Source organism: Lissotriton vulgaris, chromosome 6 (genome assembly GCF_964263255.1).
Source record: "Lissotriton vulgaris chromosome 6, aLisVul1.2, whole genome shotgun sequence".
NCBI lineage: Eukaryota > Metazoa > Chordata > Amphibia > Caudata > Salamandridae > Lissotriton > Lissotriton vulgaris.
The window spans coordinates 1,828,257,691-1,828,276,658 of NC_141694.1; the positions used below are offsets into that span (position 1 = coordinate 1,828,257,691).

Below are 18,968 nucleotides of genomic sequence, written 5' to 3' on the forward strand. Positions count from 1 at the left end.
CTCGTGCCCTCCGCTCCGTCTCCCTCACAGGGCAGATCTCCTCTCCCAGATGGAGGGGGAAGGTTCTAAACCCCCACCTCCACACCTTACACCTTCATGCCCGGAGATTGAACGGGGCAATCTGATTTCCTTTTCTCTTCCGCACAATGTGGTAGATGTCATCTAGTCGGCCAGGCGTGACTCTACCAAGTCCATTTATTCTTATAGATGGTCTAAGTTTGTTGCTTGGTGCGGGGAGAAGTCCGTTGACCGTTTAAGGGTTCGTTTGTCCAATATACTCCAATTCGCACTTTCTTTGGCCCAGCAGGGTTTTGCAGTGGCAGCTATCAAAGGTTATTTGTCGGCCTTGTCGGCTTTCCTTTGTTTGCCAGACCAGCCCTCTTTGTTTAAGTCTCCTATTGTTTTGCGTTTCATTAAGGGTCTAAGGAATAAATTTCCTCCTACACTATTTATTGTGCCTCAATGGGACTTGAACCTTGTTCTTACGTTTTTAATGGGTTCACCTTTTGAGCCTTTACACACATGTCCCTTGAGACTTTTGTCTTTCAAGACTGTTTTTCTGGTGGCAATTACCTCGGCAAGGAGAGTAAGTGAGCTTCGAGCTCTTAGTTCTAAGCCCCCGTTTTTATCCATCCATGCTGAAAGAATGGTCCTAAGGACCAGGGCTGCTTTTCTGCCTAAAGTGGTTACTCCTTTCCATCTGAGGCAGTTCGTTACCCTCCCTCCATTTTATCCTCCACCTCACCCTTCCAAGGAGGATGAGAGACTTCACCGTTTGGACCCTAAGAGGGCGGTGAGCTTTTACCTGGACAGGACACAGGAGTTCAGGTTGGATGGCACGCCGTTTGTAGGCTTTGCTGGTTGCAAGAAGGGGAAGGCGGTGCACAAGCGCACGTTCTCTAGGTGGATCATCCTCTGCATTAAGATTTGCTACGCCCCTACGGGTAAGGACCCTCCAGAGGGTATAAGAGCTCACACTACTAGAGCAAAGTCATCAACATCTGCTTTGTCTAGGGGTGTTCCTGTTGAGGACATTTGTAGAGCCGCGACTTGGGCCTCCCTCCATACTTTTGTGAAGCATTGCTACTTAGATGCCGAAGTGAGGAGGGAGGGCCACTTTGCGCTTGCTGTCTTCCAGGATTTTCTGGTATAGGAGAGTGGACACCCTCCTCCGGGAGTGGGGACTGCTGTGGGACTCTATTCACAACGTGAGGAATCCACTGGCAGATGTATCTTTCAGAAGAACAAGTTACTTACCGTTGGTAACGCTTTTTCTGGCAGATACAGTATCTGCCTGTGGATTCCTCACTGACCCACCCGCCTCCCCGTTGTCCACTCTTTTCTACCTGAGTAACTATAATGTATTTTCTTTGTTTTCAAGGAATTGTTTATTTCAAATGTTTATTTACATTTGTTTCACACTGTGTGTGTTACCTTGATATTTGTGTATTGTGTATGCTATGTATATCTTTACTGTCATTGGTCCGTCCGTGTGCCTCGAAGGCACGGAAAAAGGGCGGAACTGATGTATTCACGCCGGCGTGGGCCTATTATGGTGTCGGTGACGTCAGCGGAGTCGTGCGCGACGCCGTGCCTCTATGACGTCGGACCACGTCGGCGCGAAGCTACAAAAAAGAATTTCCGAATGCTGCTGACGCAGGGGGATATTCACAAGGTGAGGAATCCACAGGCAGATACTGTATCTACCAGTAAAAGCATTACCGAAGGCAAGTAACTTGTTCTTTTGGGCATCACCTTATCTGGTGGTGAGAAAGTGGGTCAAGGTCTGAGTTAGGAGTTATGTTTTTCTTTGCAACTGCCCGTGAGTCCGAAGCATCATAAACTCCCCATTGAAGTAGTCCTCACAGCGTGGAGAGATGACCATCATGTATGTCTGTGTTAATCAGTTAACATCTCATCATCCTTCACTTGCCAGCTTGTCATCCTTCACTTGCCAGCTTGTGGAAATTTCCAGATCATGAATTTGAATTCTAGAAGACCGTTTGGAATGTTTAAAATATGCAGGAGGGCTTTTAAGAGATCAAACATTTGAAGCCGTTTCCAAAGAAAAAAATAATATTGCTATTTTTGTCAGACTCTGAAGCGCCTCAACATGAGTGGAGTCAGACTCTTTTATGAGGTATAAGCTCAAGCTCTACATTGAGATGGCCCTCTGTCCAAAGTCTGCACGAGAGGATGGATGGATGGATGGATTAATAGTATGATGTCTGGTGTGCAAGATTCTGCAATCATGCTCCCAACAGGAAATTATCTTGTACGTGAGGAGGAGACTCCATTGAAATATGTATGGATGCATCTTGACTTTCTGTACTTACCTTTTGTACAGCACAACTTTGTATTATACTTTGGTGTCAACGGGGATGCTCAGATACTGCGGGTAGTATAAGGATTTTTAAGGTCAATCGCATTTTACCCAAACCCTCCTTCTCACTGTTATGTTTACTAGCCTGTGCAGTGTATGCAAATCTGTAACTTATCTGTAATTTACCTTCACTGTGTCTGAACTTTGTTTTAGCACTTCCTTTGTTGAGTGCTGATTTGCATAGAACCTTTGTAATGTCCAGATCGGTCTATTTCGTGGTTTCTACCCTTACCAATCTCTGGCTACTGCAGTAAAGATGATTTCAAGATGGCGTCAAATTAGTGGGGCTTTCTCGAGTTTCAAAAGGCATTGAATTTGACACTCTCATTACCTTAAAGGCTCGATGATATTTCTGATCTGACCACTATATTACAGAACCATGCTTATTATGTCAATTTGCTGTATCCTCGCATCAAACTGTGCAACCAGTGCTGCAGTCAGTAGTTTTAGTTTATCCTTTCATGGGAGGGTTTGATTGACAGACAGTGAGTTAACAGCAGTGACACTTTGCTCTATTGAATGAGAAGTTGATATTTCTTTCATCTCATTTCTATTAGTACCTGGAGCTTCGATTCAACAAGGTGGTTCGCATATGTGGAACAGTGACCTTCATTTTTCAGATGGTAAGTGAAACTTAATTCATGTAAATTGAAAGACTGCTGTGATCTCGACAGTGTACTGGCCGGAAGAATCCTCAAACCTAGTACTAGATGCAGGCTGGTTTTGTTGGCACTTCTCAAGATGTCGCACAGCACCCAAACATAGCTATGGATTGGCTTAAACATATATTAAGTTGCGAGTCTGAACTGCTGGAGCAGCGAGAGGTCAACACGTCTTTAACTTTGGCATTTAAACCTACACGAAGTTTCTTTAGTGCTTTACTAAGCAGAATATAAATCAGCTGTTGGAAGTACTTCTTTCGAATAGTTCTGGGTTTCTGTCTGCAGCAGCACAACAGTGATTAAGGCGAACATGCAGCATGTATGGCGGTAAAGCTGCTCTTGGCTGTAAGCAGGAAGCTGCAGTCAAGATGGCATTAAGAGTGGTTTAGGAACTTCATCTCTCGACTGGCATTACTACCTGGCTTAATTAGAAGAACCTTGATTGTACATATTATTTAAAAATATTAAATGTTCTCAAATAAGGAGAGGATAACAAATATAGTCAGTACTCTATTAAGAGTTGTTTGTACTCATCCCACCTGCGCTCGTACCTTGCTTATGAAAGCAGTAGCTGTTAGACCTTTGCAAGATTTCTTTTGCCTGATGGCATACTCAAGGGGAATTGAAGTATTCCATTTTATACTCTAAAACTTAATCTCTTGCTAATCCGGAGCAATATATGCACCTGACTGACTTAATGTCTGGAATCCTGGCCAGGAGATGGCTTTGATGAGCTAACAAGAAGGCAATACAATGATGTCACCAGTTGGAAGTGCATAGGTTATTAGATGCTAAAGGTGTATATTGTGCTAAGATCTCAGTTGAAAAGCAAGCTTTGACACTCTAGAAACACCATTTTATTCTCAATGTGCTGAGTAGACAATGCTTGTAGATTCGATAAAAGAATGCGATCGGTACACCCCCACACATACAAGGAACCAGCAATGACAAGAGGTCACGGTGGCATTATATTAGCCATCCACAGAGGGTGAACAGACAAGTAACATTCTAGCAGGATAGTGGTGATTGTCTTAGGGAGGGAGTATAGGTGGGTCTTGGGGCTGATCACTGTTAGACCTGGCCATTTCTGCAGGGTCCTGTTCTCTGAATTAGTTTGTGTTGGCATTAGAACTCAAGCACTGGTCCGCAATAGTAAAGTGCACTACATACTTGGGCTTTCTCCTTAAAGCATGGTGCAATTGGCTTACACATTATTGGTATATTTAATTTACTTATAAGTCCTTAGGATATGGTACTACAAGAGCCTAGGGCCTGTTAATGAAATGCTACAACACTCTTTATGCCAGCCCCTTAAGAAGCCCTTTAAAACCTGTCACAGCCGTGCCATTGCAGCCTGTAGTGCAGTTCTAAACTGACCTGACCTGTGAAAATAAACCTTTTGCCAGCCCTAACCTTCCTTTCTAATACATCTGTCATCCCTAAGACCGGTCCTAACCAGCCCACAAACAGGGCGCATTGTATTTAAAAAGCAGGACACATCTTTTTACCTTGTTTACATCCCCTGTAATGAAAAACTCCTGTATTTGTTTTTCACTACAGCAAGGCCTATTTGTCTCATTGGATAACATTGGGTTACCTTATTACATTTAATAAGTGCTAATAAAGTTTAATTCATAACATATAGGAATTCTATATTTCAATCAAAAGTATGGTCCGGAACTGTAGCATATTTACCCAGGTATTTTTTGAAAGGAGAGTCCTGAAATAAAAATAGTAGCGGGCCATAATTGGAACAAGTTCTGAAAAAAGGGGAAAGGAAGGGGTTTGTGGACAAATTGTTCAGTGCTCAAAGCATATGACTTGCATAGTAAAACCCGACAAGATCTAGGCATAAAGTTACTGCCGGAGATGCTCGCAGACATTGCCAGCTGCATACCGAGAAAGGAAAGGAAAGGAGTAACCCAAAATAAGTCTCTTCCTGAGAATGTCCGCCGCAGTGGTCCTTTCTCTGTATGTTTTCACAGTTACTTACACACTGTGTTATTGTTTCCCTTAGTAGATTTGCCCGTTTATTGCTGCTTGACTCTGGATTTGTGGCGCTGCTGGTTTTAGTTTAGGTAACTGCAGAGGGCTGGAGAGGAGAGTTTGTAATGAGTAGAATAAGATGAACTGGAGAGAAGTTTTATTTTAACTTGATCAAATGAAGGGTAAGAGAACAAAGGAGACATGTGGATGGAGAGACTTCAGTTGTCTGTATATTATGGGCAACACATAGAGAAAGAGGGTTAAACAAGAAGTACAATTAGGGGAATTTGTTGGGAGGCACCAAGGTTTCCGCAGGAAGGAGGCATAAACTGTTTTTCATCAAGTAGGTATCAAAAAGGCTGTGCTCGAAATGGGGTCTCTGGTTGGCTAAGGCTTACACCAAAGCCAGGCAGAAACCACCACTCTAGTCAGGGCAAGGGAGTTACACGCCAAAGATAACCCCTGCTCACCCTCTAGGTAACGTGAAGCGAGCAGCAAGGCTAATCTCGGAGACAATGTAGGTTAAGTGTTTGCGCGCGCACCCAGCAACTACACCCAAGGCCCACCACAAAGGAAACTCCACACAAGGTTATATATAAAAATAGCCTTTGTATTATACCAAACACATTAGATAATAAACACACACACTTTACAATGTGCCAACAGGCACGGGCAGAATTTACAGGGGATATATGTACAGGACAGGCCACATGAACCACTGGCAGGAATAAGCACTTTTAGAACTAGGATACTTGGTAGACTTACACTTAGGACATAGCACACATAATACTTGTAGCACCAAATAGCAAATGTAGCACACAACCATTAACCACTGGTAAAAGGTAAGTACCACCTACGCAACCCTAACCACCTTAGGAAAATATCACACAGGGAACCATGAACTCACTAGTACACCTATACTAGAAAAAAAACATCCTAAGCATCACAATACATTCAGAGGTATAGGCACAAAGACATTACACATGATGCAGCAATGACATTAGGCAGGTATCACATTTGCGCAAAATATCACAGAGGGCATAAAACATATAACCTGTCCCCAGGGCAACCTGGCCTCTCTGGGGCTGAAACTCCCTGTGTCCAGCAATGTCAGGGCAGGCTGCGCAGGTAGCCAAAGGAAGAAATGCGCAAAGGGGCAAGCCTAAACGAAGCAGCTGCCCACTAAGTGCTGGACAGCTGGGTATCTCCTCTGGGCTCTCTGAATAAAAGGGTGCCTCTCTCAGGCACGAAACCAATGCCCCGTTACTGTGGGAGTCCCGCTCTGGGGACTCAGAATTTAGAAACTTGCCCGGAGCCTCTCGTGGGGTCTAATTACACTGTCCCTGTCGTTGGAGACCCTCTCTGGGGGACTCGAAATCACAGGATCCCCCCTGAGCCTCTCGGCTCAAACACAAAATGCCTTAATGCCCCCAGGAGCCTCGGGGCTCTAAAATAACTGCGGCCTTCTGTTGGAGCCTCGTGGGCTCGAAATAATAATGCCCCCTTGTTTGGAGCGGCCTGTTATCAAGGGGGGAACGGTCAAGGAATCTGTCCGGGCCCCCACAGGGCCTTTGAAGATAAATGCAGCCCAAAAATGAAGGTTTAGCGGCCGCAGGAGTGGGGCAGGCACCGGCAATGTGCCCTGACGCCCCCTCGGACTACAATGACCCCCGGAGCTTCCCCCTGGCCCATCACACTCACCGGGCTCTGTTGCGGGGAGGCTCCGACTTCCCAGCGGCTCTTGGGCTGCGGGGCTCTCCTTCACCGGGGGGGCCTCGCTCTCAGCAGCACTCCTCTGGCGACTGGGGCCTCGGCGGCACTCAGGGCTCGGTCCTCTTGGTGCCGCGGGCGGGGCTCCTCTTCACCGGGGCCATGCTGGCGGCTGCACCTCTCAGTTGCTCTCCTGGCTCTCCCTCGCTCTTGGGAGCCCCGAGGGGAGAGACGCTGACGTCCTCTGGCCGCGTCGAGTGGAGGCGGGGTGGGCTCCCGTCTTCTTCCTGTTTTCTCTCTTCACTTCCGAGTCGGGCTGGGGAACTTCTGGGTCGCCATGGGCAGAGCGGCGGCCCGAAGTGAGGAGTTCTCTGTTGGCAGCAATCCGGGGTAGGCACCCGGCAATCAATAAAACTTAAAAATCAGGCACAAGAGGGGTAGGCTCCCTCTAAAGATAACGTCCCTGGCGGGGTTGGCATCCGCTAGGGGTACAACAGAACTTTTAGAAGTGGCACTTCCACACTAGACACATTCACGCCGCACACATCATTGCGCAGCATTTAATCACACGAGTCCGCACATACCAAACTCGTGCTTGCACTCCCCACGCATCAGGAACTAACATGGACACATACATTCCCCATGCATTCCTATGGGAGGGCAGGCCAATCTCACCAAACACACTCAGAGTGCGCACGCACTTTACAATGGGACACAGTGAAAGTGCGCAGAAGCCCAAAAATAACCAACACCAAGTCACATTCACAAGCAAAAAAGTTCAGGGGTGAACCTGCCAGAAGGGCCAAGTCCAACAGGCTGGGTTTGTTGACATGAGCAAGAACATGGAATGTAAAAAAAAAAAAACATTTTAGCCCACCTGGCTTTTAGTCAGTCAGCGGATATATTTTTTTCTGGGTTTCTGGACTGAAGATGGCTATAGAGTTCATTTTCCCTTACTGCCTTCAGCAGTATATTTCAGAATTTTCAGAGACTGCCGCTCTTTGCCAGTCCAGCTTCCCACTCCAGTCTTCTCAGTGGATTTATTGCTAATGGACTCAGCAGAGCTAAGTGGCATTCAGTCGAATCACTTTCTCACTCAGTTTTACTGTTTTCTCCTGAAAAGCATCTACTCCTATTAATGGTTCGTTGTGGATTTAAGTGAAAGCTGGGGATAAGATTTTGGTGGGTAAGAGCTAGAGTTTGTGAGACTGAGTTTGAATGTGGCCCTGTTCTGACCAGCTATTCAATGGGGTGCGAGCTGTTTTGAATTTATACAGGCTTGTAACAACGGGCGAGTGCGATTTACATCTTTCTTTCTCTCATCTTTCTTTCATGACCTGCAGGTTGGAAAATAAATGTATTACATGGCGAGATAATGCTTTTAGGAGTACTGGTAAAAACTGGAGCACGCATGTTTATTGGAAAGACTGAAAAATAAACCTCACTCGTCCCGAGACTTATTTTCAGCCTTTCATACACTCAATATTGATAACGTAAATTACTATTGACTTTGGGTGTTCATTTATTTACAGTGCTTTGAAGCTGCAGGCAAGTGGCAGTTCACACTAAATGAAATTATATTATTGTGTACTGCATAAACTGTATATATAATCTTGCTCTTTCTAAAAACAGAAACCGGGGTTTAAACCAAAAGGTTTAAGATTCTAGTTTATGTCCCTTTATATTTTGCAACAGGTACGCGCAGGCGATGTCTTACAGCCTGTTTTAAAACTTTTTATGAGAAGAGCTTGCTAAAGCTTGCCACAGAGGTCAACCTCCACACCGAGGCATAGTCGGTGACCATGGGTGATGAAGAGCTTTGTCAAATGTGATGAAAACCCTTACTGCTTGTGTACCCCGAAATGTAGCCATCTCTGGCTATGAGCAGCCAACAGTGACTGTTCTGTGGAAGCTGGAACCTTCCAAGCAGATCGTGTGCACCTCCTTGAAGTGCAGTAGAAGCATGCAGGACATCCTTGTGTACCCAGGGTCTTTCGCATATTGCGGTATGTTTGAGGTTCCTACTAACCTTATTCCAGTGTATGCCTTGCTTCATATTTGCACCACAGGCCCGTTGTGCCTAAAGCTGTATGTACTTGGCACGGTTGCTAGTCACAGCATGCGTTGTGCGCATTAATGCTGTTACCTGGACACAGTGTTCCTCTGTACGTCGGACCAGTCTATTGTGTACCCAGTCTGCACACATTTGCAGGATGTGTGGTTTGTATAATCCTGAGCACGAGGCTCTGTGCCAACTCTTGAGTTAATCCTGCAGGGCATTGCACTTCTGAGAGTAGTGTCGGGTAGCGGCACGAAGACGAGTTTGAAGGAGCCCGGGCAAGGCTCTGGTTTACCTCCTGAGCACCAGCTGCTGACCTTTGCGTAAAGCAGCCACACAGTGACATGGACACCCAATTGAATGTCATCAGTCACCAGGATAAAGGGCAGAGGCGTTGGGTGAGGAGTTCTTACCCCAGGGACCATCAACAATGGCCGATGGTTTTTGTCTTTAGTTCTCATGAAGCAGATACTTTGTTTCCGTCAGTATTGGTTTGACCGGGTAACCCCGTCTGGTGAACCCAAAGTTTGGGGGGGGTGTAAGCTGGGCGTGAAGATGTCCCTTGAGCAGTCAGCCCTTCTTCACTGAACACTGGCGGGACACACTATGTCACTGATGTTTACTGCTCGCCGAGAGAACAAAGGCCGGACTTGCTGTTTCTCCACTCTTCAACTTAATTTAACTGTGGTTTCTCGTGAGTCAAGAGTGCTTTTGTGTTCAGCTTTTCATTTAACAGTTTATTCAGATCACCTGGGCTCTCTGTCCTTCTAGCATCACAGATCCAGGCTTGGCTTCTAAGAGATCTTAGGCAGCATCTCGCCTCTTTCTTGTGGCGCCAACCACACCATAGCCGTTTGAACGCTGTGTTTTCAATGGGTGCTTACCTCTCGGTGTACTGCTAGGAGTGTTGTACATGGATCTCCTTCGGTGCTGTCAGTACACCCTGCCCATCTAATACAGAGTTGAGTGTTGTCCGAATATTAGTAGCAGCTGCACATTTCTCCAGCAGGAACAGAGCTGTTCAGAGCTATTCAGTCACTGGACCTCATTCATGATGAGAGAGGGTTTCCCCACACCCCCTTAGAGGTCCTCCTCTGTTCTGGACCGTTGTGGAGGCCGCTCAGTCTTTCATTCGGCCGGAGAGTGACAAAGGTACAGGTGAGGTCTACAATTAATGGAATATTGTTGAAATGTATCTCTGGGCCTGAGGCCTGTGGGACCAGGGACATCTGAGCTGATTCTGAGGAGGCCTAAGCTGCACCAGACCTTCCTTGATGTCTGACCATGCTCCTGCTCCTCTTTACTGAAATAGTTTGGCCTACCGATGCTCCTTCTTACTGACGCTGTCTAATGCCCAGTCTGTGAAGCCTGTAGTAGAATTGAATGGAAATGTTTGCAGTAAATGTGCTCCTGAACATGCTGCCTGCACCTGACTTGACTGCACAACAGTCTGAGAAGGGATGGGCTATCCAGGCAGGAATTTCTTAGTTAGTATTGCGAATGTCTTCCCAGCAGCTAATAAATGACCTGCAGGATAAAGCCATGCTGGTTGGTTGTGGGCAGCCTGCACTTCAAAATAGTCCTATCCGTGCCTGGCAACCTGTTACAAACCGTGCGTAAGGGGATGGGAGGGGCAGCAGTTCTGCAGTGGTTTGTGGCCCACTGCATGATACAACTCTGTTTTTTCTCTATGCGACTGGTAGAGTAAACCCTGAAAACTGAGATTTTGCTGGAAATGGCCAATTTGGCTAGCGATATTTGCTTCTGATTTCTGCGGCAGCAAAAGTCCTACCATCCCAAGGGTCTAACCATGGCGTGATAGGGGTGCAGCTTTTTTGTGAATGTTTGTAAGTGATATTTGTGTAGCGCAGACCTAGTCAAAAATGAGGGGAGTGATGTACATGGTCAAAGATAAGCATAAAGTTTGCCGATTGATAGGATAGGAAGCCGAGTTGTGGACAGGGAATGCATCGTGATGTAATGGTCTTTAAAGAGGCAAGCCTTTCACTCTTTCCTAAATTGGAGCAGCGTTGGAGAGGTCCTTATGGATACGGGGATATTGTTCCAGATCCTGGGTGCAGAGATGGAACAGACATACTGCCCTGTGCTTTTTTTGTTTTTTACACTTTAGTCTGCTATCTGATGGTGTCCTGACTAGGGGTGTGCCAAGATCCACTAGAGGTGAGAAGCTTGTCTGCAAGATAAGTGGGTTGGCTAGTCTAAGCGGGGGTCTCGTGGTGGCGCTGTGAAGGATGCAGATGGTTTTGAACATGGTGTGGGCTAGCTGTGGGGGGGGGGGGGGGGGGGGGTGGTTGGATTTCCATCAGGATGGTGGTGCACTACCCAGCTTCTGCTTGAGGAAGTAGGAACCGATGAGTGGGTATTCTTTCCCACAGTGATTGATGGTAGCGATGTCTTTTGGATTAATCAAGGGTTAAAATTACAACCGCCTTCGCCCTCTTTATGCCTGCTCTGTTCCCTCGATTTATTACATTTTTGTTTTGATATGAAAGCCAAGTGGCATCTCTTCCTCTGATGTCATCAGGGCAACAAAGGAATGTGGGCACCTGTGTTCGAAGTAAATAGTATTATGTCCAAGGTACGCCTTTTAAATTATCCTGCCGCTAAAAATATTGCACTTTAAATATTCAGCACTTTAACCAGACATTAGCTTTGGAATTTACAACAGAGGAACATTTTGCATTCATAGCGACTGGAATCATGTACAAATTGCTCTTTATCCTGGCTTAACATCGGTGCTCGCACCCGAGCACAGGCAGTGCACAGAGAGCACCTTCACTTTTATTAGTTGTTTGGAATCCCTATTTGAAGTGGGGTCTTTTAGCACTGGTCTGTCAGCCCTCAAACCTACATTGCAGTTGGCGAAGAACCTGTAATGATTTTAAGCAATTGATTGGACTTCATTGTAAGGATTTTAATGATTTGTTCAATACAGATCTATCTTTTTATCTATCTACTCTGTGATGTTGGTCTCCCTCCCAATAATCACTCTGGAGCCAATATGCTGTAAAGGGGATTTATTTAACTTATGTCCCTGAAGAGCGTCGAGCCTGTCCTGCCCGTGCCGGCTCTCGCGCTTCTCTGCTAGCGCTGCGCCCTGCGCGCGCAGCCCAACATGGCCGCCACGCACGTCACGTTGGCTACGTGACGTGCAACACTAGACTGCGCACTACATATCTCCCCTTTTTCCAATCCCAAACAATTAACTTACAGTTCGCTGCTCATGTCATAGTCTCTGAATCTTGCTGGCTTGACCACCGCTCTACCCCTCCTGGTCAGTCTCACCGGGGTGGTGGCTGTCGCTCCTTCGCCTCTTTCGCCGCTTCCAAGTGCAGCCGCGCTTGCATCTCCTCTACTCATGTCCTCTCCAACCACCTGCTCCTGGTCGGCTTCGCCAGTCTTTTCCCCTTGATGTTCTCTCCTTCCGTCGTGTTCTTCCTCTCGATGTTCTTGTTGGACGGTTCCTCTTCCCTCGTCTACTCCTTCGGTTCCATCGTTGTTCCAGCACAGAATCTTGTTGCATCTCGCCATGCGGTCTTGCGACCACACGTTTCCGTCGCTCAGCAAGGCCGCTCTGCCCATTACTTCCTTCACCTGCATGGGTTTGCTGTATTTGCTTTCCCCTTTCCTTTGTAGTGTGGCCAGCTTTACACGCACCCATTCCCCTTTTTCCAATCCAGTGTGCTTCACGTTTCTCCGTTTGTCGTAATGTTTAGTGTAAACAGTTTGAGCTTTCTCCAAGTTGGCTCGCACCACTGCCGGGGACCACTCACTTATTATTGTTTTCTCCTTCCATACCCGATTGTCTTGGGTAAATGGTTCGCGGCCTCTCAAAATCTGGAATGGGCTGTAGCCAGTCCCTGTGGGGGTGATCCTGTACGCCCATACCATGTGCCATATTTCCTTCTCCCAGTCCTTGTTGTCTGAGATGGCCGCTTTAACTGATTCCATCACCACTCTGTTGAAGCGCTCCACCAAACCGTTCCCAGCCGGGTGGTAGATGGATGTGTGCTTCGCTATGATGCCATTCCTTTGCATGAATTGGGACCATTTTTCTGATCTGAATTGGGGGCCATTGTCACTGAGGATGGATTTTAGGATACCTTCCCTCACGAACGTGTCAGCTAGGAATTTTACAATGTTCTCCGTGTCCATCGTTTCCTCTATCTTCAATTCCGGCCACTTTGAATATCGGTCCACCAGGACACAGACGTATTTCTGGACCCCTTGCACGTCTAAGATCGGACCTAGGATATCTACTGATAGTTCCTCCCAGGGGCTTCTCGGGGGGTCGAACTTGCCCAGTGCAGGGCGCAGTGGTTTGAGTGTTTTGTCTGCACCTTGACACCGTGGACAGTCCCTGACGTGTTTTTCGGCCCTTACATCCATTCCTGGCCACCAGTAGTTTTGCTTGGCCCTCAATTTTAGTTTCCCGATTCCCAGGTGCCCCTCATGGAGTATGTCCAGTAAATTGGGGATGATGTTGGTCGGGGGAATGACTTTCTCTCCCCTGTACACAAACACTCCTCGGTCGTCTATTGACAGTTCTTCCCTGACTTCAAAATATGGGTTGAGTTCCCCACGGGTCAGTCTCTTGTCCGGCCATCCTTTGGTGATATGTGATTTTACTTCTTCTAGTACCTGGTCTTCCTTGTACGCCTGTTCCCATTCTTGATGACTGATGGTAGTTTCTTGGTCTTCTGTGAGTGCTACCCATTCTTCTGTTCCCGCCTTGTCTTCCTCACTCGGTTCCATGGCTGCTGCTCTGCTCAAATAGTCTGCCACTCTGTTCTTGCTCCCTGGAATGTACTCCACGTCATACCTAAATTCAAGCAGCTTCAGCGTCATTTTGGAAATCCTGGCCGTTGAATCGGCGAGACCGCTTGACGTTAGCACTTTCAGTAGGGGCTTGTGGTCCGTTCGCAATTGGAACCTTGTGCCCCATAAGAACTGTCTGAACCTAGTCGTGGCCCAAACTACTGCCAGCATTTCCTTTTCAATCACGCTGTATTTCTTTTCTGTGTCACTAAGCGTGCGGGATGCGAAGCTCAGTGTCTCCAATCTTCCTTGCCCTCGGTCTTGCATGAGGACCGCTCCAAGTCCCTTGTCACTGGCATCGGCGGTCAGCACTGTTCTTCCCTGGGGATCGTACCCTTGAAGTGGTATTGCTCCTGCCACTTCTTTCTTGATGATGTCGAACTCCTCCTGTGCTTCCCTTGACCAGTGAAATTCTGTGTTGTCTCTTGTAAGTAGCCTCATGTGGTGGGTCTTGGAGTCGAAGTGCTGTACAAATTTGCCGTAATACTCCGCCATTCCAATGAATGATCTGGCTTCTTCCTTGTTGGACGGTGGGGGTGCCTCACAGATCGCTTTTACATTCTCTGCTTTCGGAGTCACTCCTCGCACCCCTATTTCATGTTCTAGGTAGGTCACTGACTCCATTCCTATCCGGCACATGGTCCATTCTGCTGTGAGGCCCTTACTCTCTAGGATCTTTAGAACGTTCCCGAGCTTCTTGTCATGGTCGGGTCTATCTCGCCCCATCACCAGAATGTCGCCCTGGAAGTATTGGACGCCAGATGTGTCTTTGAACAATTGGTGCATCAGTTTCTGGAACATGGCTGCTGCCGAGGCAAGCCCAAACGGCATGCGGCGGAACTGATAACACCCGAATGGGGTGATGAACGAAGTGAGTTTGCGGCTCTCTGGGTGTAGAGCGATCTGGTGGTAGGCTGAAGTTAAGTCTATGGTGGGGTACCATTTGATTCCTCTGGTGCTGGCCAGCATCTCTTCTATTCTGGTAAGGGGAATCTCTCTACCACTATGTTCTTGTTTAGTTCGCGTAGGTCGACACACAGACGGACCTTGCCGCTGGGCTTCTTGACCACCACCAGTGGCGCCAGCCATTCTGCACACGTGATGGGCTCGATGATCCCTTTTTTCTCTAAGTCCTGCAGTTCGGTCTTCACTGTTTCCCTCACTGCCAAAGGGATGTTCCTCACCTTGTGGGCCACTGGCACCGCATCTTCTTTCAGAACGATCTTGTGTGCGAATTTCTCTAATCTTCCCACAGTGCCCCCAAAAACCTTTGGGTATTCGTTGAGGTCTGGCCATGTGTCCAGTTCCCTCAGTAGAATTTGCTCCTTGCCACCCGGGTCCAACTTGATGCCTAGGTCACCTTGGTCGAGCCACCCTAGGACCGAGGGGCCCTTTTCCGACACATAGAGTTTGCAGTAGGCAGACCGGCCTCTGAATTCAAAGTTTAATGGTCTGAATCCCGCCATTGGTATACGGTCTCCATTGTAGGTGACTGGGCGTATGTCCAGCTTCTCAAGTTCTGGGCCGAGCTGTGGTGCAAACTTCTCCTCCCACACTGCTCTCTGGACAATGGTGTAGGGTGAACCTGTGTCCGCCACCACCTGAATTGTGATGCCTCCAATTGACATATCCAGGACCGGTTTCATAGTCCTTTTGCCGTCGGCGCTTACAACATGGCCTTCTACACTTAATACTTCATCATAGATACAGAGTACCGTTACAACTTCCTCTTCAGTTCCCTCTTCTTGATCTTCACTTCCTTGCCCAACGTACCTCACGGTGCTTTTAGAAGCCTTCTTCCGACACACCTTCTCGTAATGGCCGATAATTCCGCAATACATGCATTTGGCGCGAAACGCTGGACACTTCCTGTCGTGCGCCTCGTGTGACCAGCTCCCGCATCTGAAGCATGTCTTTTTGTTGGCTCCCGCTTGTTTTCCCGGGGGGCCATTGTGGCCTTGCCATTTTCCCGGTCCCTTCTCTGATGTCCTCCTGTTCTGGTAGTCTCTGCGGGGATCTTCGTTGTCCACTTTGTTCACCATGACACTGGGCGCTGTTTCCTTCCTTGTTGCCTCTGCGCACCTCCGTGCCAGTTCAGCTCTTTTGACGATGACTAGCACCTCCTTGAGGGTGGTATCCCCACTGGCCCAAAGTTTGTCTTGTACTGCGGTGCACGTGGCGTGCATCACCACCTGGTCTTTTATGAACTCTTCCTCCCAGTTAGCGTACCTGCAAGTGGACGCCAGCTTCTTCAATGCCGCCACGTATTCCTCTACCATCTGTCCTGGTTGCTGCTTCCTCTGCTGGAAGTTGAATCTGTCCACTGAGACACATATCGCCGGCCTGAAATGTTCATTTAGGTCCTCCATCGCGTGGGCATACACATCGTCGTCTGTGGCCGCTCTCTGTTTTGGAACTAGGCTCTTGTAGATCCTCAGGCCTTCTGGGCCTAAATTCAGTAGCAAGATGCATTTTTTTTCTAGTAGGTTTGAATTGTTCTTCGTTCTCGTCTTCTAAAACTCCGATGAAATTGTCGATATATTCTCTCCAGTCCTCCCATTTCATGAGTGGTTCTCCCGGTCTGGGCAGGAACTGCACCGGCGCCATCGTGTACCCCGCTTGCGCACTCATCTTCTCGCCCTTGGCCTTCAGCTGCGCACTTCCTTGACTGCTAGGGCTTCCTGGCGTGTTGTCTTGCTCTTCCTTGCGTGCTTGGGGTCGGGGACTTCCTGCCCCAGCCCCCTCACGTATTTTCGAGGTATCCAGCGCGGTCCCCCTTGTCCTATGGGTCGCAGCGTGATTTGGCACGCTTTCTGTCGCGGTTCTGGGCCGGTCTACTCACGGAGGGTTGTCTGTGCTGCTCCTCTAGGCTCCTAGGTGCTCTGCCACACTCTTCAGGGTGCTTGGTAGCTCCTTGTTCTGTCCTGGCCTTGTGGTCCTGCCTGGCACTGCTGCTCCTTGACCACTGCCACTGGTGTGGATGTTGTTCCTTCAGTTCTGTGTGTAGGGGGGAAGGGGGGGGGGGGGGGGTCTGCATATCCCACCCTCGTCGCCACTGTGATGTTGGTCTCCCTCCCAATAATCACTCTGGAGCCGATATACTGTAAAGGGGATTTATTTAACTTATGTCCCTGAAGAGCGCCGAGCCTGTCCTGCCCGTGCCGGCTCTCGCGCTTCTCTGCTAGCGCTGCGCCCTGCGCGCGCAGCCCAACATGGCCGCCACGCACGTCACGTTGGCTACGTGACGTGCAACACTAGACTGCGCACTACATACTCATCCTTGTAGTAACCAGGGAGGCCTGTTTGCAGGTATGAAGACCGGTGAGTGGTTGAAGCTGTAAAAGCGGCCACTTGTAGAAGTGACACCTGGAAGCGCCAAGGAATGAAACACTCGGCGCCTTGCTGTGAATGCCAATATTTGGGCTTATTGGAGCTGTGCTTTCACATCTGCCTTACTACTAGATCTGCGAAGCGCACCTGTTGTTTTCACGGCCGCACTCTGCAGGCGGGGCCAGGGCCTTGGCAGACCGTTCCCATGTGACTGGGCACAGGGTAACTCCTCGTCCCCTGCAGGGTCGGAGGTCACGCGGGCGGGGTCTTGAAGCCTGCTGTACTGCAGTCCAGGCCCGGCTCCAGGAATATTTAATTGGGTGGGCCAAAGGTACTTTCGGGTGGGCCACTGCTGGCCCTTTTTTATCGTTTATATATCTAACCAGGCCTGCTTCTGGACCCTCCTTTCTCTCCTTAGTCTTACAAGGCACAGTAAAACGCGCTCTTTTCCAAGTCTCTTTCTAAATGTTATCACTTTCAAAAAGTGCTATTCTTCCATGTAATGTCCCTTTGATGGGAAGTGGAGGTTTCTTAAGTGGGAGTATCAAGCAAGTGACACTACTCGGGCTCCCTCTGTGCGAGCCTTCACGGAGAAACCCTCTTCATTACTACCTCCACCTTACCCCTGACTCTGCAGCGCACTCCCTTACAGGCTTGAGTATCCACTTTTCTACCATCCCCCTCCATTACACCTTATCTCACAGCTGACCTTGGGCCCCAGCCCCATATCAGCCACCATACAGTTCCACTTTCATTATTCCCAGTAAAAAATAATAGCAAAATCACCTTCAAACTTGAAACATTAAATATAGCAGTAAATGTAATTAGCAAGCATGTTAAAGTATGCTCCACAGTTGTCCTAATCGGTCGGCTTTAGTGCTGATGCAAAAGTCTTTTTGACCTCTTTTTTTACCTCTTTGTCTGTAGATAACTCAACTTCCACCCTCCAAAAGTGCCTTTTATCTCTCCATAGCCACTCCCCCTCATGGCCTCCTCCTCAGACTCCCTAACATCCACCCTCCTCCAGTGCCCTTCATCTCTCCATAGCTCCCTCACACCCCAAGACCTCCTCCTCGGATTCCCTCACTGCCACCCTCCACCTGTGCCCCTCATCTCTCTGCAGTTCCCCCACCTCATGACCTCTTCCTCAAATTCCCTCACTGCTCCCTCCACCAGTGCCCCTCAACTCTCTGTAGTTCTCCATCACCCCATGACCTCCTCCTCGGCTTCCTTCACTGCACCCTCCACAAGTGCTCCTCAACTCTCTGTAGTTCTCCTCCCCCCCCGTGACCTCCTCCTCTGCTTCCCTCACTGCTACCCTTTACCAGTGCCCCACATCTCTCCGTAGCCCCCACCCCATGACCTCCTCCTCGGATTCACTCACTACCACCCTCCACCAGTGCTCTTCATCTTGCCGTTGCCCCTCTCTCATATCCATTCCATTTGTTGCATAGCGCTACTCATATGAGCTTCAACAACCAACCAACGCACACCATGACCGAACAACCACCCCCCACCACCACCCTCCACGCCTGGACCCCGATCAGCACCGAAGACACCACCCGCACGATGAACTCCATCCACTCCGGATCACCGACCGACCCCTGCCCTCACCACGTCTTCAACAAGGCCGACGCTGTCATCGCACCCCACCTGCGAGACATCATCAACACATCCTTCGACACCACCATCTTCCCTGAGAGCTGGAAACACGCCGAACTCAGCGCTCTACTCAAGAAACCAACAGCGGACCCCACCGACCTCAAGAATTACCGCCCCATCTCGCTCCTCCCGTTTCCAGCCAAAGTCATCGAGAAGACCGTCAACAAGCAGATGGCCGCCTTCCTCGAGACGAACGGATCCCTCGACCCCTCACAGTCCGGCTTCCGAGCCAATCACAGCACCGAGACCGCCCTCATCGCCGCCACCGACGACATCCGAGCCCTGATGGACAATGGAGAAACAGCGGCCCTCATCCTCCTAGACCTCTCTGCGGCAT

At 48.7% G+C, this 18,968-nt stretch overlaps 1 protein-coding gene across 4 annotated transcripts in view; it reads left to right on the forward strand.

Annotated features, from left to right (window-relative positions):
- SLC5A6 (solute carrier family 5 member 6) overlaps positions 1-18,968 on the forward strand; it is a 327,265-nt gene that overhangs the window by 40,132 nt on the left and 268,165 nt on the right. For all 4 annotated transcript variants that reach the window (XM_086928095.1, XM_086928097.1, XM_086928096.1 and 1 more), the window contains exon 3: positions 2,941-3,006. In XM_086928095.1, coding sequence (XP_086784221.1) covers positions 2,941-3,006 — 66 coding nt within the window. The remainder of the gene's footprint in view (positions 1-2,940; positions 3,007-18,968) is intronic.